This window comes from Arachis ipaensis, chromosome B1 (assembly GCF_059453495.1).
Source record: "Arachis ipaensis isolate K30076 ecotype BB chromosome B1, ASM5945349v1, whole genome shotgun sequence".
NCBI lineage: Eukaryota > Viridiplantae > Streptophyta > Magnoliopsida > Fabales > Fabaceae > Arachis > Arachis ipaensis.
The window spans coordinates 32452002-32476339 of record NC_142436.1 but is presented as its reverse complement, the minus strand read 5'-3'; the positions used below and the strand labels follow the sequence as shown (position 1 = coordinate 32476339).

At 40.9% G+C, this 24338-nt stretch overlaps 1 protein-coding gene across 1 annotated transcript; it reads right to left on the bottom strand.

The window, feature by feature from the left end:
* Positions 1–11381: 11381 nt before the first annotated feature.
* On the bottom strand, positions 11382–11828 carry LOC148576143 (uncharacterized). Its single transcript, XM_088502680.1, has one exon. The coding sequence runs from the start codon at positions 11826–11828 to the stop codon at positions 11382–11384; it is 447 nt and encodes a 148-aa protein (XP_088358806.1).
* Between the last annotated feature and the right edge of the window lie 12510 nt (positions 11829–24338).

Genomic DNA, 24338 nt, shown 5'->3' with positions numbered 1-24338 from the left:
AAACTCCAACATATTCTCATTTACTGCATAACAAGTAACCTTTAATTCATGCTCTCTTGTTTATTTGCAAGTCAATTGATAACCACAAATTAATATCCTGACTAAGAGTTGCAAGATAACCATAGCTTACTTCAAACCAACAATCTCTGTGGGATCGACCCTTACTCATGTAAGGTATTACTTGGACGACCCAGTGCACTTGCTGGTTAGTTGTGCGAAATTACATAGTGTGAAGTAATTTTCGTGCACCAAGTTTTTGGCGCCGTTGCCGGGGATTGTTCGAGTTTGAACAACTGACGGTGAATCTTGTTGCTTAGATTAGGAAAATTTTGTCTTTTGGGTCAGAGTCTTTTATATTCATTTCAAAAAAAATATATATATATATATATATATATATATATATATATATATATATATATATTTCATTCTTAGTTATAAAAAAATACTTCTTCAAAACAAGTGTTACATTTACAGCTCAATTGGCTAGAGCATTGGTTTATGTTCTTGATGATTGGACACCGGTTCTATTAAAAATCTTTTTCAAAAATAATTTTTCTTGATTTAATCTTGTGCCAAACTTTAAGTTTGGTGTTTTCTTGTTAATCTTTCTATAATTTTCGAAAATTTTAGTTTGATTTTCTAAAAATTTTAAGTTTGGTGTTCTTTCTTCATGTTCTTGTGTTCTTGTGAGTCTTCAAAGTGTTCTTGAGTTTTTCTTGTGTCTTGATCTTAAAATTTTTAAGTTTGGTGTTCCTTGGTATTTTCCCTTCAAAATTTTCGAAAACAAGGAGCATTAGATCTAAAAATTTTAAATCTTCTGATATCTTATTATTTTTCTCTTTCCTCTTTAGATTCAAAAATATCTTTTCCCTCTATTTTAAAGTAAATTTTCGAAATTTACTTTTAAAATTCAGATTTTTTTTAAAAGTTAAAATCTTTTTTCAAATCATATCTTTTCCAATCAAATCCTCTCAATCTTATCTTTTTCAAAACTTCCTAACCAAATTTTTTCTCTCTCTCCATTTTTTGAAAATCTTCACCCATTTTTATTTATTTTATTTTAATTTATTTTATTTTTGAAATAAATAAATAAATAAATAAATAAATAAAAATATATTTTTTTTATTTTACATCATCTCCATTTCTCCATCAAGGATCTAAGTGGAAATGAACAGTCCAGAAGGACTTTGGGGTCATATGCTAACCCCACTACTGCTTCATATGGGAGTAGTATCAGTATACCCTCCATTGGAGTCAATAGCTTTGAGTTGAATCCTCAGCTCATTATCATGGTGCAGCAAAGTTGCCAGTATTCCGGTCTTCCACAGGAAGAACCTACAGAGTTTCTGGCACAGGTTTTACAAATTGCTGACACAGTACATGATAAGGAAGTAGATCAGGATCTCTATAGATTATTACTATTCCCATTTGCTGTAAAAGACCAAGCTAAGAGGTGGTTAAATAACCAACCTAAGGCTAGCATAAAGACATGGAAACAGCTGACAGAAAAATTCCTGAATCAATACTTTCCTCCAAAACGGATGACACAGCTAAGGCTGGACATCCAAGGCTTTAAACAAGGAGATAATAAATCTCTTTATGATGCCTGGGAGAGATACAGAGAGATGCTAAGAAAATGCCCCTCTGAAATGTTTTCAGAGTGGGTTCAGTTAGACATCTTCTATTATGGGCTTACAGAAAGGGCTCAGCTTTCTCTAGATTACTCAGCTGGTGGATCTATCCACATGAGAAAGACAATTGAAGAAGCTCAAGAGCTCATTGATACAGTTGCCAGAAATCAGCATCTGTACCTAAGCAGTGACCCTTCCATGAAAGAAGAGGCTAAAACAGTAACTGCTGAACTCAGTCCTGTAGAACAAGCTGTTGAATTCAATCAACAATTGGATTTTCTAACAAAGCAGTTAGCCAAATTCAAGGATAGACTACAAGAGACAAGGATGGCTAATATAAATATGGAAGTACAATTAAAGCAAACAAAGCAGCAGCTGTCAAAACAAATAACAGAAGAATGCCAAGCAGTTCAATTAAGAAGTGGGAAGACATTAAATACCCCACCTCAAGGTAGTAGGAAGCCAAGAAATGAGCAAACTACCCAAAATCCATCTGAGGACAGTAAGAGCCTGGAGAGAAATAATTCTGGCGCTAAAACGCCAGAGATTGGGTGGAAGACTGGCGCTGAAAGCCCAAACCATGCTCAGGACTGGCGTTCAACGCCAGAAACAAGCAAGGAACTGGCGTTGAACGCCCAAAGAAAGCACAGTTTTGGCGTTCAGACGCCAGGAGCAGATGAGGAGTTGGCGTCTAACGTCACTCCAGCTTCCAACCCTGGTACTCAAATGCAGTGAGGGATCAGACACACACAAGTGCTGATGACAACCCCTCCAAAAAGGCTTCTTCAACCACTTCTGTAGAAAATAAACCTGCAGCAACCAAGGTTGAGGAATATAAAGCCAAGATACCTTATCCTCAAAAACTCCGCCAAGAGGAGCAGGATAAGCAATTTGCTCGCTTTGCAGATTATCTCAGGACTCTTGAAATAAAGATTCCGTTTGCAGAGGCACTTGAGCAAATACCTTCTTATACCAAGTTCATGAAAGAAATCTTAAGTCATAAGAAGGATTGGAGAGAAACTGAAAGAGTTCTCCTCACTGAAGAATGCAGTGCAGTCATTCTGAAAAGCTTTCCTGAAAAGCTTAAAGATCCCGGAAGCTTTCTGATACCATGCATATTAGAGGGTAACTGCACCAAGACAGCCTTATGTGATCTTGGGGCAAGCATCAACCTAATACCTGCATCCACCATCAGAAAGCTTGGTTTAACTGAAGAAGTTAAACCAACCCGGATATGTCTCCAACTTGCTGATGGCTCCCTTAAATACCCATCAGGCGTGATTGAGGACATGATTGTCAGGGTTGGGCCATTCGCCTTTCCCACTGACTTTGTTGTGCTGGAAATGGAGGAGCACAAGAGTGCTACTCTCATTCTAGGAAGACCTTTCCTAGCAACTGGACGAACTCAGATTGACGTCCAACAGGGGGAAATAACCCTGAGAGTCAATGAGGATGAGTTTAAGTTGAATGCTGTCAATGCCATGCAGCATCCAGACACACCAAAAGACTGCATGAAAGTTGATCTTATTGACTCTCTGGTGGAGGAGATCAACATGGCTGAGAGTCTCGAATCAGAGTTGAAAAACATTTTCAAAGATGTCCCGCCTGATCTAGAGGATTCAGAGGAATTGAAAGAGCCTCTGAAATTCCCTTAGGGAGAGGAAAAACCTCCTAAACCCGAGCTCAAACCATTACCACCATCCCTGAAATATATATTTCTAGGAGAAGGTGATACTTTTCTAGTGATCATAAGCTCTGCTTTAAATCCACAGGAAGAGGAAGCACTAATCCAAGTGCTAAGGACACACAAGACAGCTCTTGGGTGGTCCATAAGTGACCTTAGGGGCATAAGCCTAGCTAGATGCATGCACAAAATCCTATTGGAGGATGATGCTAAGCCAGTGGTTCAACCACAGAGGCGGCTAAATCCAGCCATGAAGGAAGTGGTCCAGAAAGAGGTCACTAAATTACTGGAGGCTGGAATTATTTATCCTATTTGTGATAGCCCCTGGGTGAGTCCTGTTCAAGTTGTCCCTAAAAAGGGAGGCATGACAGTGGTTCATAATGAAAAAAATGAACTGGTTCCTACAAGAACAGTTACAGGGTGGCGCATGTGTATTGATTACAGAAGGCTCAATACAGCCACCAGAAAGGATCATTTTCCTTTACCATTCATAGACCAAATGCTAGAAAGGCTAGCAGGTCATAATTATTACTGCTTTTTTGATGGTTATTCAGGCTATAACCAAATTGCAGTAGATCCCCAGGATCAAGAGAAAACAGCATTCACATGTCCATCTGGAGTATTTGCTTACAGAAGGATGCCTTTTGAGCTGTGTAATGCACCTGCAACCTTTCAGAGATGCATGCTCTCTATTTTCTCTGATATGGTGGAAAAATTTATGGAAGTCTTCATGGATGACTTCTCAGTATATGGAGACTCATTCAGCTCCTGTCTTGATCACTTGACACTGGTTTTGAAAAGATGCCAAGAGACCAACCTGGTTTTAAACTGGGAAAAAAGTCACTTTATGGTGACTGAAGGGATTGTCCTTGGGCATAAAATTTCAAACAAGGGAATAGAGGTGGATCAAGCTAAAATAGAGGTAATTGAAAAATTACCACCACCTCCCAATGTTAAGGCAATCAGAAGCTTCCTGGGGCATGCAGGATTCTATAGGAGGTTCATAAAGGATTTTTCAAAAATTGCAAAACCTCTAAGCAACCTGCTAGCTACTGACATGCCATTTTTGTTTGACACAGAGTGCCTGCGAGCATTTGAAACTCTGAAAGCTAAGCTGGTCACAGCACCAGTTATCTCTGCACCAGACTGGACATTACCATTCGAATTAATGTGTGATGCCAGTGATCACGCCATTGGTGCAGTACTGGGGCAGAGGCATGACAAACTTCTGCATGTCATTTATTACGCTAGCCGTGTTTTAAATGATGCCCAGAAAAATTACACAACCACAGAAAAGGAATTGCTTGCAGTGGTCTATGCCATTGACAAGTATAGATCATACTTAGTAGGATCAAAAGTGATTGTGTACACTGACCATGCTGCTCTTAAATATCTACTTACAAAGCAGGATTCAAAACCCAGGCTTATAAGATGGGTATTGCTTCTGCAAGAGTTTGATATAGAAATAAGAGACAGAAAAGGGACAGAAAACCAAGTGGCTGATCATCTGTCCCGAATAGAGTCAGTAGAAGGAGCGCCCTCTCCCTCTATTAAGATCTCTAAAACCTTTCCGGATGAGCATTTGTTCGCCATTTAGGAAACACCATGGTTTGTAGACATTCCAAACTATAAAGCTGCAAGGTTCATACCCAAGGCGTACAGCAGGCAACAAAAGAAAAAGTTAATTTCTGGTGCAAAGTACTACTTGTGGGATGAACCCTATCTCTTTAAGAGATGTGCAGACGGAATAATCCATAGGTGTATGCCTAGAGAAGAAGCACAGAGCATCTTATGGCATTGCCATGGGTCACAATATGGAGGTCATTTCGGAGGTGAGCGAACAGCCACCAAGGTCCTCCAATGTAGTTTCTACTGGCCTACACTCTACAGAGATTTCCGAGAGTTTGTACGTAATTGTGACAGTTGCCAGAAAGCTGGTAATTTGCCTCATAGTTATGCCATGCCTCAACAAGGAATCTTGGAGATTGAGTTATTTGATGTATGGGGAATTGATTTCATGGGGCCTTTCCCACCATTATACTCAAACACTTATATTCTGGTGGCAGTTGACTATGTATCAAAATGGGTAGAGGCCATTGCCACACCCACCAATGATACTAAAACAGTACTGAAGTTCCTCCAGAAACATATATTCAGCAGATTTGGTGTCCCTAGGGTACTAATCAGTGATGGGGGCACTCACTTCTACAACAAACAGCTTTACTCCTCCATGGTCCGATATGGGATTCGCCACAAGGTGGCGACTCCATATCATCCACAGACAAATGGGCAAGCTGAAGTTTCTAACAGAGAACTAAAAAGAATCCTGGAACGAACTGTAAGTACCCGTAGAAAGGATTGGGCACGAAGCTTGGATGATGCTCTCTGGGCTTACAGAACAGCATTCAAGACTCCTATAGGGACCTCTCTGTACCAATTTGTGTATGGTAAGGCTTGTCACCTGCCCGTGGAACTGGAACATAAGGCCTACTGGGCAACCAGATTCCTAAACTTTGATGCCAAACTAGCTGGAGAAAAGAGATTGCTCCAGCTGAATGAGCTAGAGGAATTCAGATTCACTGCTTTCGAAAATGCCAAGCTTTATAAAGAGAAATAAAAAAGATGGCATGACAGAAAGCTATCCTCTAGAATCTTTGAACCAGGACAAAAGGTTCTGTTGTTTAACTCTAGGCTTAGGCTATTTCCCGGGAAACTGAAGTCCCGGTGGAGGGGACCATATGTGATTACAAGTGTATCACCATATGGTTATGTGGAGCTTCAAGACATTGACTCTGATAGGAAGTTCATTGTTAATGGACAGAGAATCAAGCATTATCTTGAAGGTAATGTTGAGCAAGAATGCTCAAGGCTGAGGCTAGATTAAAAAGCTCAGCAAGGTCCAGCTAAAGACAATAAAGAAGCGCTTGCTGGGAGACAACCCAGCCATTGGCATCACTTCCTCTAGCATTTTGCCCTATTCTTGATTTTATTTGTTTATATAAAGTTCATTGATACTACGGTAAAGAGTCAATTGCATAAGTTTACAGGGTTACAGAAGGATTCAGCACACAAAACAGAGAAAAAGAGCTCACTGGCAAGAAAATGCCAGTAAGGATAGCTACCTGGGCGTTAAACGCCAGATTTACAGCGTCCTGGGCGTTCAGAAAAACGCCTAGTGACAAAGGAGTTCCTGGCGTTCAACGCCAGAAAGAAGCAGCAGCTGGGCATTGAACGCCCAGGAGAAGCAGCAATTGGGCGTTAAACACCCAAAACATGCAGCGTTTGGGCGTTTAACGCCAGGATGGTGGGGAGGAGGTAAATTCGTTTTTACTTCATATTTTTCATTTTAATTTTAATTTTCATGTTCCAATTCATGATTTCTTGCATAAACATGTTACAAACCCTGATTTCTAAGAACCCTAATTTCTAAAAACCCTACTTTAAAAATATCAAATGTATCTTAATCCATAAACACAAATTCTTTTTCAATCCAATCCCACTCTTTTTCAAATTTTCCAAAACAAATCTATCTCTTTTCCTTCTAATATCTTTTCAACTCATCAATATCTTTTTCAAATCTCCACATTGTCTTTTTCAAAATCCAAATTTGTCTTTTTCAAATATCTTTCATATCTTTTCAATTTTAAATCACATCTTTTCATATCATATTTTTTTTAAAAATCATATCTTCTATCTTATCTTTTTAATATTTTCAAAAATCCCACCCCCTCCCTTTTTAAATCCACATTCACCCCCCCTCTCATCCACCATTCGACACAAGCTCTCCTTCTACCCATCTCCTTTCTTTTTTTTTGCTTGGGGACAAGCAAACCTCTAAGTTTGGTGTGTTTATCCGTGATCATTAAACCATACCCACTAAGATCATGGCTCCTAAAGGAAAACAACCCACTTCAAGAGGCAAGAAAGAGAGTATTCCAAAACCACTTTGGAATCAAGGGAGGTTATTAACCAAAGAACATTCAGACCATTACTACAAAATAATGGGTCTAAGATCAGTGATCCCAGAAGTCAAGTTCGATCTGAAAGAAGATGAATATCCGGAGATCCAAGAGCAAATTCGAAACTGGAACTAGGAAGTCCTAGCTAATCCTGAAACGAAAGTGGGAAGGAATATGGTTCAGGCATTCTACGCTAATCTGTGGCAAACAGACAGGCAGAGAATATCTGGAACTACCCTCTATGACTATCGAACTTTGGTCAGAGGAAAGATTATTCATATTCACCCTGACAAAATCAGGGAGATCTTTAAGCTACCTCAGCTGAAAGATGATCCAGACTCCTTCAATAGGAGAATGATGAGAACAAACAAGGGCCTGGATAAGATTCTAGAGGATATATGCATCCCTGGAGCCAGGTGGACCACCAGCAGCAAGGGTGTCCCAAATCAACTCAAGAGAGAAGATCTCAAACCAGTCGCCAGAGGTTGGCTGGACTTCATTGGGCGTTCTATATTGCCCACAAGCAACCGTTCTGAAGTCACTGTTAAAAGAGCAGTGATGATCCATTGCATTATGTTGGGAAAAGAAGTAGAAGTTCATCAACTGATCCCATCTGAATTCTACATACTTGCTAACAAGAACTCCAAGGATGCCAGGTTGGCTTACCCAAGCTTAATCTCCATGCTCTGCAAAGATGCTGGAGTAAAGATGGGAATAACAGAGTATATCTCAGTGGAGCAACCAATCACTAAAATCACAATGGAAAAACAACAAATGCAGGATGACCCCACCAAGAGGAGGGCGCAAGAATTCCTCCCAGAAGTCCCTCAATTTGAATATTGGGAACAGCTTGAAGCATCTGTTACCAAGTTGCAAGAATCTATGGACCAAATAAAGGAAGAACAGCAAAATCAAAACAGTATGCTCTGCAAACTGCTCAGGGAACAAGAAGAGCAAGGGTGTGACTTAAAGGAACTGAAGCATCAGAAGTTATCTCTTGAGGGACCAAGCACTCCACAGACTAGAGGAACATCCACATCCCAAACTCAAGGTTGTTGAGCCCTAATCTTAGCCTTAACTCTGTGATAATTGTTCTTATTTGAATTCTATCTTAGTAGTTATAGTACTAATTAGTAGTTATTTTATCTCCAATTAAGCTATAATTTATTCTTCTCATCATCATTAAACATGAATAAAATAGAAGATTTTCTTTAGGATAAGGAGGCAATATTTTTCGAGTTTTAATACAAGAAATTCTGATTAATTACATGTGGTGGCAATGCTTTCTGCCTTCTGAATGAATGCTTGAATAGTGCATATGTCTTTGGAATTTGATGTTCTTGAATGTTAAATATGTTGGCTCTTGAAAGAATGATAAACATGAGACATTTTATTGGTAATCTGAAAAATCATAAAAATGATTCTTGAAGCAAGAAAAAGCAGTGAATACAAAGCTTGCAAAAAAAAAAGAGCAAGCAGAAAAAGCCAATAACCCTTAAAACCAAAAGGTAAGGGTAATAAAAAGGATCCAAGGCTTTGAGCATCAGTGGATAGGAGGGCCTAAGGTAATCAAATCCTGGTCTAAGCGGCTAAACCAAGCTGTCCCTAACCATGTGCTTGTGGCATGAAGGTGTCAAGTGAAAACTTGAGACTGAGCGGTTAAAGTCAAGGTCCAAAGCAAAAAGAAGAGTGTGCTTAAGAACCCTGGACACCTCTAATTGAGGACTTTAGCAAAGCTGAGTCACAATCTGAAAAGGTTCACCCAATTATATGTCTATGGCATTTATGTATCCGGTGGTAATACTAGAAAACAAAGTGCTTAGGGCCACGGCCAAGACTCATAAAAGTAGCTGTGTTCAAGAATCAACATACTGAACTAGGAGAATCAATAACACTATCTGAATTCTAAGTTCCTATAGATGCCAATCATTCTGAGCTTCAATGGATAAAGTGAGATGCCAAAACTGTTCGGAAGCAAAAAGCTACTAGTCCCGCTCATTTAATTAGAATCTGAGCTTCACTCAAAAACTCTGAGATATTATTGCTTCTTGACTCATTTGTATTCTATTTTATTTGTCTAGTTGCTTGGGGACAAGCAACAGTTCAAGTTTGGTGTTGTGATGAGCAGATATTTTATACGCTTTTTGGGGTTAATTTCATATAGTTTTTAGTATGTTTTAGTTAGTTTTTAGTTTATTTTCATTAGTTTCTAGGCAAAATTCATATTTCTGGGCTTTACTATGAGTCTGTGTGTTTTTCTATAATTTCAGGTATTTTCTGGCTGAAATTGAGGGAGCTGAGCAAAAATCTTATTCAGGCTGAAAAAGGACTGCTGATGCTGTTGGATCCTAACCTCTCTGCACTCAGAATGGAATTTCTGGAGCTATAAGAGTCCAATTGACGCGCTTCCAATTGTGTTGGAAAGTAGACATCCAGGGCTTTCTAGCAATATATAATAGTCCATACTTTGCTCAAGGATAGATGATGTAAACTAGCGTTCAACGCCAGTTCCATGTTGTAGTCTGGCGTCCAGCGCCAAAAACAGGTTATAAGTTGGAGTTCAACGACAGAAACAGGTTACAACCCGGCGTTGAACGCCCAAAACATCCCAAGCATGTGAGAAGCTTTAGTCTCAGCCCTAGCACACACCATGTGGGCCCCAGAAGTAGATTTCTGCACTATCTATCATAGTTTACTCATTTGCTGTAAACCTAGGTTACTAATTTAGTATTTAAACAACTTTTAGAGATTTATTTTGTATCTTATGACATTTTTAGATCTGAACTTTGTAATCTCTGACGGCATGAGTCTCTAATCTCCATTGTTGGGGGTGAGGAGCTCTGCTGTGTTTTGATGAATTAATGCAACTATTTCTGTTTTCCATTCAAACATGCGTGTTCCTATCTTAGATATTCATTTGCGCTTAATTATAGAGAAGGTGATGATCCGTGACACTCATCACCTTCCTCAATCCATGAACGTGTGTCTGACAACCACCTCCATTCTACATCAGATTGAATGAATATCTCTTAGATTCCTTAATCAGAATCTCCGTGGTATAAGCTAGAATCCATTGGCAGCATCCTTGAGAATCTGGAAAGTCTAAACCTTGTCTGTGATATTCCGAGTAGGATTCTGGGACTGGATGACTGTGACGAGCTTCAAACTCGCGAGTACTGGGCGTAGTGACAAACGAAAAAGGATAGTAAATCCTATTCCAGTATGATCGAGAACCTACAGATGATTAGCCGTGCGGTGACAGCGCACCTGGACCATTTTCACTGAGAGGAAGGATGGTAGCCATTGACAACGATAATCCACCAACACACAGCTTGCCATAGGAGGGACGTGCTTGCGTGAAGAAGAAGATAGGGATAAAGCAGGGATTCAAAAGACAAAGCATCTCCAAAACTCCAACATATTCTCATTTACTGTATAACAAGTAACCTTTAATTCATGCTCTCTTGTTTATTTGCAAGTCAATTGATAACCACAAAGTAATATCCTGACTAAGAGTTGCAAGATAACAATAGCTTGCTTCAAACCAACAATCTCCGGGGGATCGACCCTTACTCACGTAAGGTATTACTTGGACGACCCAGTGCACTTGCTGGTTAGTTGTGCAAAATTACATAGTGTGAAGTAATTTTCGTGCACCATACTGGCTTGTTTGTCTATGATGGGAAATTTGCATTTTGTAATAAGAGGAGCCCTGTTGTCATTATCTTCTTTATACAACTCTTTGTAAAAATTAATAGCTAACTCCATCAATTCTTTAATGTTCTCACGCCTGCTGCCATCTTGTCTTCTCAACTTAATAATACAATTTTTCCTTCTCCTAATGAGTGTTTTTGTGTGGTAGTATCTCGTATTTCTATCTCCTTCTATAATCCATTGTTGTCGAGATTTTTGCAACCAAAGAATTTTTTCACGGTCCAAAATAGTCTCCAATTCTCGTTTCATCTCTTTCTCTAATCCTCGAAGAAACGAGTTATTGCCATAGGATGCTGCTTTTTGAATTCCTTGGAGCCGATTGAGAATTCTTCTTTTCTTCTTTGTTACATGTCCAAACACCTCCATGTTTCAAGTTTTTAGGTTGCTTTTAAGTTATTCCAATGCTCTCGGAATAGATAAGTCCTTTCTCCAAGAGTGTTGCATGAAGTTTGTAAATTCTCGATGGATTAGCCACAATGCTTCAAAATGAAATGGCTTCTCTCCCTTATCAAATCTCCCTAGATCTAAATCTGCTAGCAGGAGGTGGTGGTCAGAGTTCACCCTTGGGAGCACATTAACTGTTGCATCTGGGAAGGCCATTCTCCATTCTGAGTTAGCTAAGGCACGATCAAGCCTTTTGAAGACCCTTTCTCTATCTTCTCTAATTCCACCAATCCAAGTAAACTTAGAACCAATAAAACCCAAATCGATCAAGCAACACTCTTCTACCCAGCCTCTAAAATGATTACAAGCTGTAACATCAATGGGAGCTCCTCCCTTTTTTTCTATATCTCCCATGATGTCATTGAAATCTCCAATCAACATCCACTCCTTTCTCATATCTCTGGCTATTTCATCCAAGACCTCCCACAAAATCCTCCTTTGATGGGGGGTGAGGATTTGCATATACTGCCGTTAAAAACCATTCTTTATTCTTCAAATCGTTCACCTCTAAGTGAATAAATTACTGTTGGGAAATATTAACTCTCAGCCTAATATCATCGTTGTTCCATAAAACCTATATTCTGCCCACAAACCTATTGCCTTTTCTAGAATATTGTTTCTGAAGCCCATCACTTTAATTACTCTACTTGCAGTATCTCCACTACACTTTGTTTCAACTAAAATAGTAATATCTGGCCTATGTTGGTTAACAATCTCTTTGAGTGTATGAATTGTAGAATTATTCACACACCCTCTAATATTCCATGACAAAATCTTCATATTATTAGCAAGAGAAAGACGAAACAAGAAAATCCAAGATAAAACAACCACGCCATAGAGTACCTGGTTTCATACGGGGTAGAACCCCCTTATTGGTACTGCATCTCATCCCCTAAATCAGTATGGCTGTCCTTGATCAAGGCTCCATTGTTGCCATTTTCCTGCTCAAATTTTTTCATGGCTTCTATAACAACCTCTAAATCTATTGATTCAAATCCTTGGGATGTTAGATCTGGGGGTTTATCCAAATTCATTCCGTCCAGGGTTGATTCCACCACTTCTGACGATTGTGGTGAGGTATCACTCTCCATTTCAGTCCAATTTTCTTTGAAGTGGTGAGGTTGGGATTCAAGTTGTGAGTTCTAGTTCTGGGTGTTACTGTCGATGGGGTGGGTGTGGTGTACAAGAGTTATGGGCTGGTTATTATTGCATTTTTGGGTTGAGATATGGGCTGTTGTTGTTGGATGGTTATCATATTTTTGTTTTCTTCTTGGGTTTTTTGGGCGACGGACCCAAAATGGCTAGGTCTTGGTTTATTTCGCAAGTTGTTTTTATTTGTGGGCTTATTCGGGTTTTGTGTTTTATAGGTAGGGTTCTGTGTTTGTTTTTCTTTTGAGTCATTCTTTTCTCCCCTTTTTCATCATTTTTTTCCCCCTTGAGGCCTGGTAGTTTCTGTTTGTCCTTCATTAATTTTGTCTTTTTCCTTAATATGTATGAAACCTTCATTGCCTTCATCCATTTGCAGTGCAGCAAACCTGGAGGGAGGTGCTATTGTCTCCACGATCCTCTGCTCTTTGCCTTTTGCTGGCACTCCATTACTTGTACCTTCTCTTGCGTTGTTGTTCTTTTTGCCACGTGTTGTACGTTGCACAAGCATCTAGAGGCCATAGGGATCTTGTGTTTCCACTATTACCCCTTTACCTTTCTCTTTCTCAGACGTGCTATTGTCATCGTTAATGGTATTTTTCTCTGTTTTGATCTCTTCTGCTCTTAGATTCTCCACCATACTTCCTTAGTTTGTCATAGTTTTCTTCACTTTCGGGCAGTTTTTTTTTTCATGCCCCACTCTGCCACAAGCAAAGCACACTTGGTGCAGCCCTTCAAATTCTACAATGTGAGACAGCCCATTGATAAGGTATTTGGAAATAAGTGGTTTTTGCAGATCAACTTCAGTGCAAATCTTTGCGAATTTACCTGGAAATTTGAGATGTGTTGGTGTTAACTTTAAGGGTTTTCCCAACAATATTGCCAATTTTCTCTAGTATCATGCGGTTGTAATATTCGATTGCAAGGCCTGGTAGGCAAATCCAGGCTACAATGGTCTCTATATGAGTATTATAAGGATTGAAATCAAGTTTCCATAGCTGGATGGCTAGATAATGGTCCAATACCTTCCATGGTCCTTCCATTAATACAAAATCAAGATCCTCGAAATTGTAAAAATGAACTAGGAAGAAATCATTACCTATATCTATTACATCAATGCTTCCCATTTTATCCCACATCACCTCTAATCTCTTTTTTAGCACAAGCAGAGAAATCTTCCTGCCTAACAACTTGACTATCAAGGAGTCCCACCAGTCTTTCCTTAGATCGGCTTTGACCTCATCTGTGATTACCAAGTTGAAAAGCCCTTCAGCGGTTTTCTCCGACTTCCTGCACCTCTTCTTCCTGGTCCTCGTCGCTCCTCTTTTTCTTTTCCATAGTGATCTCCACAGGTCGATTTACATTCTCCTTAGATTTTCCTGACTTTATTGCTTGGGCAAACGACCATTCCTTGAGGGTCCCCCTGTTTCGGGTGCTCTCCCACTTCTATTGGCCTCTTCGATAACTACTTCTGTAGTATTTTTCTGTGCAGTTTCGCCTTCTTTCATCCATTCCTCTATCCTTGGGACTAGAGCTTCCTCTCCTATAAATTACTGTTATCCAAAAGACTTTCTGACTTTTTTGCTATTTGGGTGCAGTAGTTTTGTAACACCCTACCACACAGAGCTTTACACCTAGGATGTAAAGCAGAGGTGGCAAGGTGCTACGACCTCTAAAAATAAAAATTTAAATATATAATATAGTGAAAAGATGTTTATAACTAGGAGCCTTTGAAGAAAAGGATAAAACAAAACCGTTAAATCAAAAAGCGTAACGCTCACGAAGCGATAAAGCAGACAGCGCAAGATAGAACAAGCTAAGGAGTTAATATATCAAGAGTTCCAAAATACATATAACAAAACTCAAGACTCGGCTCGTAAAGATAAATCGGCCCGAGCGAATAAGTGTATATACATATATAGATATATAGAAAAACGTCAAAGAAAACCCAAAATACAGAGTGACAAAGCTTGAATCTCCAAAATTACCTCTAAGAGGAATTTGTACAGCATATACAGAATAAGTGGAGATAATAAGTATCTAAGAAAAATACAGATAACCAAAATAACCCAAAAGGTAAAGATCTTCGCAACATCAGAAGCTTCCAGCATGCTTCAGCGAGGTGTCGCCTGTCCTGCATCTGAAAACCACAAAACCCGCATGGGTGAGAATCGGAGGTTCTCAGCATGGTAACAGTGCCCACACATCTAACATGTAATGTCCTGGGAAAGCCGAAGGCAATCCTAGAACTTCCAACAAATAATTAAAGCTTAAAACATAACTAAACCATGAAATTAAGAATAGGCCACTAGCTAAGGGTCTTCAGAACTATCTAAAACTCCCCATTCCAACTCCTCCGAACCTCCCAACCACCCACGGAACCAAATGCAACAAACACAGTTATTACATACAGAGAAATTACAAATATAATTCAAATATAGCAAATACTCAAGTAGCATTTAATTATGCAATCACTTAGGCAATCCAAACAAATCACATATAATGCATATGATGTATGCCTGTCCTAGTGGCTGATGAGTCTCATCTGTCGGTTATAGAGCCAACCCGACAAGTCTTGGTAGCTAACCATTGGACGGTCCCTCTGTCGTGCATCCCTAACTCGAGTAATTCTCAATCATATCATATTCATAATCATAATCATAATCATAATCATACCAGACCCACTCTTGGTGTTTATCACGGGGGCGAGCTCATCCGGACTTTTCAGTGTCCGGCCACACTTACGACATAGGGTCAGCAGAGTATCGAGTCTCAACCTGGAGCAAGGGTTTATGTTTCTCCCCCTCTCCCTTTCTTTGAGTTCTGTGTGTGTGTTGTTTTGGGAAGGAAGAGAGCTGAACTCTCTTAATTAAGAGAAGCTTGGCTGGGCCATGGGCCCAACTTGGGTCCAGTTGGCCCGGTTTGGCCCGTTCGGCCCAATCTTAGACTGATTTCTTTAAAATTAGTGTCAAAATACTCATTTTAATTTTTTCTATCATATTAAACCATAAAAATCTCATTTCTCACATTTCTAGAATATATTTTAATTTATGGGTTAATTAGTTATTAATTAACCGGGTTTTACATTCTACCCACCTCAATAGGAATTTTGCCCACAAAATTTGAATTTAGTTACCTGCAAATAGGTGCAGGTAGTTTGTCCCCATTGCTAATTCAAGCTCTTCGGTGTGCTTCTCCATCCTGACTTGATTTCCAAGTCACCTCTCCAGTAAGGTTTCTTTTTCTCAGAGTTCCTTACGTTTACGTCATCAATCCTGATTGGGATTACTTGATGCTTCATACCCTTTTTAAATTGAACTGATTCAAATTGTTCTAGCACCCCAGACGGCCCATCATCCTCGAATTAAATTCCTTTAGATCCATCGCTCTTCTCTTACCGGTCGCCGAAGTAGTCTCCAATAATACGCAGCTTTCTCTTTTAAACTTTCTAGGCTCACTCTGTTTGTCTACATAACTTTTGGTCAGCTTGCACAGTTAGAACCTTAACTCGATTTCCCCTTACTCTTTCTTCATCGTTTTTGGTTATTAATTTAGAACCTAAGATGCTTGATTCCCTTGTTCAACATGCTTCAAAATTCTTAGTAGCTCTTTACCCTCTTACTGCACATCTCAAACTCTCGGCCTTACAACTCCTTGAAATTCGCAACCGATTCAGTCTGATATCTCTAGCTGCTGCCTCGACATCCAGCTTTAGACTACAACCTTACTTAACGTTTCCTTCTCCTTAATCGTTCTCCAACAACACTCAGAGTCTTCTTACTGAGGACGCTTGTTACCACTTTACGATGTTGCCTCCACGTGCATCCAAAACCCCTTCGATGTTGCACCACAGCAGTTTCAAAGGATTTATTAGGTTCAAGTGTCGCGAGTATTGGTACCAATATCAATCTTCCTCTCAAGATTCAAAAGTTTTCTTCACCTTCAAGCATCCACACACACGGTGCACCCTAGCGTGTCAATGTAACTTCAGGCAATACGGTCGGCAAGAATTTAGGCTCCAAAATTCCTCTTGATATCGCACACATGCATGCTTCATCTCCCACGTTCAAGGGTCTTGCTCTAAGGGACCAATATCTCAACGGCTACCACTAAAGGTTATACGTGATACTAATTTAGGTTTGAACTAATTCTTAAACAGATGTTAAGCTTGAAAGATGAACGATCAATACGAACGGCATTCGCGAGAAGTCACAAAGATGTCTTGTATAGTAATTAAACAAAAGTGTGAATAACGAAATACACAAGGAGAAGAATTCAAGATGCATCTCAAGAGAAAAGGTTCAAATTAAAACCATGATAGGGAGAACAAGACACATCAAATTAAGCAAGTCTCAGCTAATGTCAAAGAGAACACAAGTTTGCAAAAAGATCAACTCCGCTCGTAACACGCCCCTAAGATTCAAGGATTTAGATGATTATACCAAGATAAGTTCAGGCTCAATCTAGAAAAATGAGACTCATATAAGTAAAAGGCAGCATTGGAAGGAGGATCAATTCATCAAGAATGCCAAGAAGCTTGTGAAATATTTGCAATAATCCACAGATGTTTTGTGTGACTAATGATTAGGAATGAGAGTGATACCGGATAGTCGACTATGATATTGAAATGAGCTTGAGCAATGATTATGAGAACATTTGGATTGCTAAATTGGGTTGTCACCATGGTACATGAACGATTTAACAAAGTTGATATTGTGATTGGTTGTTGTTCATATCCTGGGTCGAGCTGTCCAAACCGGGATGTTCAGTAGCAAAGCGACCGACCTCTCTTAGGTCAAGCAGACCGACTTCTTTACGAAGAACTCGGCCAAATCAACAGGAAAGCCCAAAGAAGGGTCCAACTCAAGGAATACGACCCAGATCCAGAGGCCGCCCATGCCTATAGAGATAAGGGCGGTTCCATGGAAGATAAGCTGACCTCACCCAAAGATAAGATAAGATAACTAACTTATCTTTTCTAAAAAGGTCACTCCTTATCATTTAAATACACTGGAGCACCCAAGTATAACTCATACTCTGATTCTACATAAAACCTGTTTAATACCCATGCTAACTTAAGCATCGGAGTCTCTTGCAGGTACCCCCTACCCTTCGGTGACCAAGGATCAGCAGTGCAGTCAGTCCAACAAGTCGGACATGACAACTCCGGCCGACACTCACCAGCCAGACACATCGGCACCGACCCGTACATAAGATCTCAACCGAGATCAACCTCCAGTTTCAGGTAACCCTCGGAACATTCGCGCCGTTGCCAGGGAACCTGGAAGTCATCCCAACACCATCGCGGACGGTCATGACAACGACCACGATTCAGATATGGAAAATAGAACACCGCACAAGAGCGCGAACACTACGCTAAAGGATACTCCGGAATCCAACGGGGACAAAAATTCATCAAATCCAGGGGTAATAGAAGCACTTCAAGACCGTTTAAAGCAACTTGAAAAAGAAACCCAACAACAACGAGAGGTCGGAAAGGATCTACAAAGAGAGGTACGGCGGCGTCGAGAATTGGAAGATAAACTACCGCAACTAGAAGCCGATCTCAAATCAAAAGCTCCTGGGACCACTCCTGAGGAAAATTCACGCAAAGAGCAAGATCCATTCACCATGGAAATCATGAAAACCAAAATTCCAAAAGACTTCAAACTCCCGGATATGACTTTGTATGATGGCACCACAGATCTCAACCATCATTTCAGCAATTTCAGAAGCAGAATGTACCTCACCGACGCCTCAGATGCCGTTCGCTGCAAAGCTTTTCCAACAACTCTCACGAAGACAGCAATCAGATGGTTCGACAACCTACCTCCAAAGTCCATCTCAAATTTTGATGACCTAGCCAAAAACTTCCTAGCCAGATTCTCCATCCAGAAAGATAAGGCCAAGCACGCCCCCAGTTTACTGGGGATCAAGGAGATCGGGAGAGCCTCCGCAACTACATGGAAAGATTCAACAAAACATGCATGGACATACAAAGCTTTCCAACAGAGGCCGCCATCATGGGACTCATCAATGACCTACGAGAAGGACTTTTTAGCCAATCCATATCAAAAAAGTATCCTACCTCCTTAGACGAAGTGCAGGAGCGAGCAGAAAAATACATCAACATGGAAGAAAACGCTCGGTTGGGAGAAACCTCAAAATCCGGGGTCCCCTGCCGAGATAAAGACAAGAAATCCAAAAGGAAAGAAGATCGACAAGGGGAGAAAATCAAAAAATACCACAATTACACCCCCTCTCAGGGCATCCCTAGTTGACGTATACAAAGAAGTCTGCCATACGAAGAAAATACCCCCAGCTCGGTCACTCAAAGGCAAAAGAGGAGGAGGAAACCGGAATGAATATTGCGAATATCATTGAGTGCGAGGGCACTCCACCAACGAGTGCTTCGATCTAAAGAACATCATAGAAAAATTGGTGAGGGAAGGAAAACTAGATCGGTTTCTAGCCACCCGAGATGATGGCCAAAGAAAGAGACGAAGGGACGAAGATATCGAACGAACCGCGCTATCACCTCGTACACCGGAAAGACACGTCCACATGATACACGGCGGATTCGCAGGGGGAGGAATCTCCAAATCATCTTGCAAAAGATATCTCAAAGAAGTATATCATGTCGAGGGAAAGGAGGAAGCACCCAACATCCCTGCAATCACATTCACTAAAGAGGACGCATCCGGTATCATCTCGGGACACGACGACCCCATGGTCATCACCATCATACTGGCAAACGCCAATCTTCACCGCACGTTAATAGACCAAGGGAGCTCCGCCGACATCTTATTCAAAACTGCCTTCGACAAGCTCGGCCTAGAAGACAAGGAGCTTAGGGCATACCCGAATAGTCTGTTCGGACTGGGAGATACCCCGGTACAACCACTGGGATACGTGTCACTACCTATAACCTTCGAAAAAGGGAACCAATCCAGGACACTCAAAATAGACTACATTGTGGTCGACATGAGTTCATCCTACAATGCTCTAATAGGTCGGAAAACACTAAATCAACTCGGCGCAATAGTCTCGACTCCACATCTATGCATGAAATTCCCAACTACAGAGGGGATAGCCACAATAAAAGCAGATCAAAAGATGGCACGCCGCTGTTATAACGAAAGTCTAAACCTCAGAGGCAGAGGAGAAGAGTTTCATACAATTGAGCTTGGCGGAGTTCAGACACGAGAAGAACTCCGTCCGCAGCCAGAAGGTGAGATAGAGAAGGTTCAGATCGGAGACACCTCGAACAAAACGACTAATATCGGCATGATCCTGAGAGGAGACTCAAAAGAATTACTGGTACAATTCTTACGAGATAACGTCGATCTCTTCGCATGGAAAGCTGCAGACATGCCAGGCATAGACCCCAAGCTAATGTGCCACAAGTTGGCGGTCTATCCAGGATCTCGGCCGGTACAGCAAAGACGAAGAAAACTTGGGCCAGAACGATCCCAAGCTGTGGAAGAACAGGTACAAGCATTACTGGAGGCAGGATTCATAAGAGAAGTCAAGTACCCACTATGGCTAGCCAACATCGTCTTGGTGAGAAAATCAAATGGGAAGTGGCGAATGTGCACCGATTACACCGATCTCAACAAAGCCTGCCCAAAGGATCCTTACCCACTCCCAAGTATCGACGCTCTGGTAGATGCTTCCTCCGGATATAGATACCTCTCGTTTATGGACGCATACTCGGGATACAACCAAATCCCCATGTATCCACCAGATCAAGAAAAGACCTCATTTTTAACGCCGAAAGTGAATTACTGCTACATTGTGATGCCTTTCGGTCTCAAGAATGCGGGAGCCACTTATCAAAGGCTAATGAATAAAGTCTTCTCAGATCACATCAGAAAAATCATGGAAGTCTATGTGGACGACATGTTGATAAAGATACAAAGCAAAGAGACATTATTGTCCGACCTGGCTCAAGTGTTCGACACTATAAGGAAGCATGACATGCGACTCAATCCCGCAAAATGCACCTTTGCAGTAGAAGCGGGCAAATTCTTAGGTTTCATGCTCACACAAAGAGGAATTGAAGCAAATCCGGATAAATGTCAAGCCATACTCAACATGAAGAGCCCAACCTGTGTCAAAGAAGTACAGCAACTCAACGGGAGATTGGCCGCCCTATCCAGGTTCTTATCAGGATCAGCGATAAGATTTCTCCCCTTCTATGCTACTTTAAAGAAGGGAAAGCAATTCGAATGGACAACAGAATGTGAACAAGCTTTCCAAGACTTCAAGGAATTCTTAGGATGGCCACCTATCCTATCTCGGCCACGAAAAGGAAAACCGCTCATATTATATCTCGCAGTAGGAAGCCGGACAATAGCCTCAGCACTAGTCAGAGAAGACGAAAGTGGGCAACAACCCGTCTACTTCATTAGTAAAGCGCTACAGGGATCCGAGTTGAACTACCAGAAGATAGAAAAGTTTTCCTATACTCTCATTCTAACATCTCGACGACTTCGCCCGTACTTCCAGGCTCACACCAGTAAGGTTCGAACTAACCAACCCATAAAAGGAATATTGCAGAAAACAGATTTAGCAAGTAGAATTTTACAATGGGCAATCGAGTTATCCGAGTTTGACCTCCAATATGAAGCTCGGACGGCCATCAAATCACAGTATCTGGCCGACTTTATCGCAGAATTCACAGATGCCCTGGAAATCCCCACAGAATGGAATCTCTATGTGGACGGTTCTTCAAATAAGACTAGAAGCGGCACAGGTGTGATAATAGAAAGCAACAAAGGAACCCAAGTTGAGCTCTCCCTCAAGTTTGGGTTCCCGGCCTTAAACAACCAGGCGGAATATGAAGCGTTATTAGCTGGTTTAAAGCTGGCTAAAGAGGTTGGAGCTCAAAAACTCAACATTTACAGCGATTCACAAGTAGTCACCTCACAGATAACAGGGAGCTACCAAGCCAAAGATCCCACCATGAAAAAGTATTTGGATAAAACCAAGGAACAGCTCGGACAACTCGGGGAATATAAGATCTGCCACATACCCCGCGAACAAAATGCCCGAGCTGACGGACTCTCGAAACTAGCCAGCACAAACCAGGGGGCAACAATAGAAGCCTCATCCAGGAAATGCTACAGAACCCGTCAATCTCGAAAGAGAAAAAAGTCCTAGCCATAACAAGTCAGGACCAAGGATGGATGACCCCCATAATTAACTACCTCAAAGCAGAAACACTCCCCACAGAAGAAAAGGAGGCAAAGAGGTTAAAAAGGGAGGCACAGTACTACACTATCATAAACAACATCCTGTACAAAAGAGGGATCTCAATACCATTACTAAAATGCGTGCCGACCTCCAACACAAGGGAAGTGCTAGAAGAAGTACACGGCGACATTTGTGGCAATCATCTTGGAGCACGAGCACTCGCCAAAAAAGTACTCCAGGCGGGATTTTATTGGCCAACTCTACAGAAAGAAGCTACAGAATTTGTAAAGACATGTCCACCATGTCAAAAACATGCCAACTTTCACATCGCCCCGCCAGAAGAGCTTATCAGCATAACTTCGCCTTGGTCGTTTGCAAAATGGGGACTTGATCTTCTCGGACCCTTCCCCCAGGGATCAGGACAAGTTAAATTCCTCATAGTAGGGGTAGACTATTTTAAAAAGTGGATCGAGGCAGAGCCCCTAGCCAACGCCACTGCTCAAAGAAACCGGAAATTCCTATATAGAAACATTGTCACAAGGTTCAGGGTTCCACACTCCATCACCACAGACAATGGCACTCAATTCATGGATGCAGGCTTCAGAAAATTAGTAGCCGACTTGAACATAAAGCACTAGTACACCTCCGTGGAACATCCGCAAGCCAATAGATAGGTCGAAGCTGCCAACAAAGTCATATTGGCCGGGTTAAAACGGAGATTACAAGACGCAAAGGGAGCCTGGGCAGAAGAGCTTCCACAAGTTCTATGGGCGTATCAAACGACGCCACACTCCACCACAAAGGAATCCCCTTCCGGTTAGCATACGAAATAGAAGCAATGATCCCAGTAGAGATTGAGGAAGGATCGCCTAGAGTGGTTCATTACAATGAGGAAGCAAACTCCCAACTTCAAAAGGAAGAGCTCGACCTACTACCTGAAATCCAAGAAAGATCTCGAATCAGAAAAGAAGCACTAAAACGTCGAATGGCTTCCAGATATAATCAATGGGTAGTGCCGAGAAGTTTCGTGGAGAATGATCTCATCCTAATCCGAAATGATATTGGAACAACTTGACCAGGAGAAGGAAAATTGGCAGCAAACTGGAAAGGACCCTACCGAGTTGTAGAAGTACTTGGGAATGGCTACTACAGACTGTCCGAACTCGATGGATGAGAGCTTCCCAGATCATGGCATGCCTGCAACCTAAGAAGGTACTACAGCTAGAAAAGATAAAAGATCTCACTATTGGCTGCACTCTTTTTCCTGAAAAGGTTTTTTAATGAGGCACCAAGTAGAGACTCAGACACTATCCGACATAAAGGGATGAAAAATTCCCACATATATATATTTGCACCTTCCTTTGAATAAAATATATTTTAGATATTCTACAAGTTTCCAAGATGCATTAATCTGAAGCATTCATCGTCCGATTATAAACCAACAGATCGGCATAAAGTGAAAAACAATTTCACTGCACAATCACGATAAAGACAATCGTCCGATAAAGGTGAAAACGCGATTCATCTAAAAGACGATCTAAAGATAGCAACCACCTTCTACAAATCGGCAAAGATGAACACAGAATAATGTAAGAAGTTATCAAAAGTGATCCGGAAAAAGAACCTGACGAGGTCTTATGGATTGCTAAATAATAACTTAAAGACTGGTCGACGTTAAGAAGTCGGACCAAGTCAACCCAAGTTATAAGTAAACCCTGGAAAGAGGTATGGCCAACCCTATTAAAGAGGATTACTTTAACTTAGAGGGGCCCGACATGACAAAGTCAGCCCAAAATGAAAAGTTATAAAAGTAGCCCCTGAAAGAGACCTGACAAAGGTCCAAAAAAGAGGACTACAAAAATAACTTAGAAAGAGGACGACGCAAAGAAGTCGACCTCCTACAAACAAGTTATAAAAGTAATCCCTGAAAGAGATCTGACAAAGATCCAAGAAAGAGGATTACAAAAATAACTTAGAAGAGATCGACATAACGAAGTCGGTCTCCTACAACAAACAAGTTATAAAAGTAATCCCTGAAAGAGATCTGACAAAGATCCAAGAAAGAGGATTACAAAAATAACTTAGAAGAGATCGACATAACGAAGTCAGTCTCCTACAACAAACAAGTTATAAAAGTAATCCCTGAAAGAGACCTGACTAAGGTCCAAAAAAGAAGATTACTAAAAATAACCGAGAAAAGATCGACATGACGACGTCGATCAACTACTTGGAAAAGGACAAAGAAGTCGGTCATGGATTGCTAATTGGATCCACGCATCTACAACCTCCAAGTACAAAGCAGTTCAAAGAGGCTGAGCAACAAGGCTTCAACATTCTCGAAACATATAAAGAAGCTAAGACAGGCGCAAGCAAGCATGACATAAAATAACAAAGCTTCAGGGTCAGACCCAAAAGCTTAGAAGCTACTCGTTGTGTTTTTCAAAATAATGGGTTGCTAAACAAGCAATCAGAAAGAGTGTCAGCAAAATAAACCAACCACAAAATAAAGAGTTTAAAAGCCCACAAGCCGGGCCAACTACACAAATATCCAAAATAAATCAG

Bases quoted from the DNA above. Each gene is read 5' to 3' on its own strand.
- LOC148576143 (XM_088502680.1), bottom strand. From the start codon at position 11,828: ATGAGAAAGGAGTGGATGTTGATTGGAGATTTCAATGACATCATGGGA.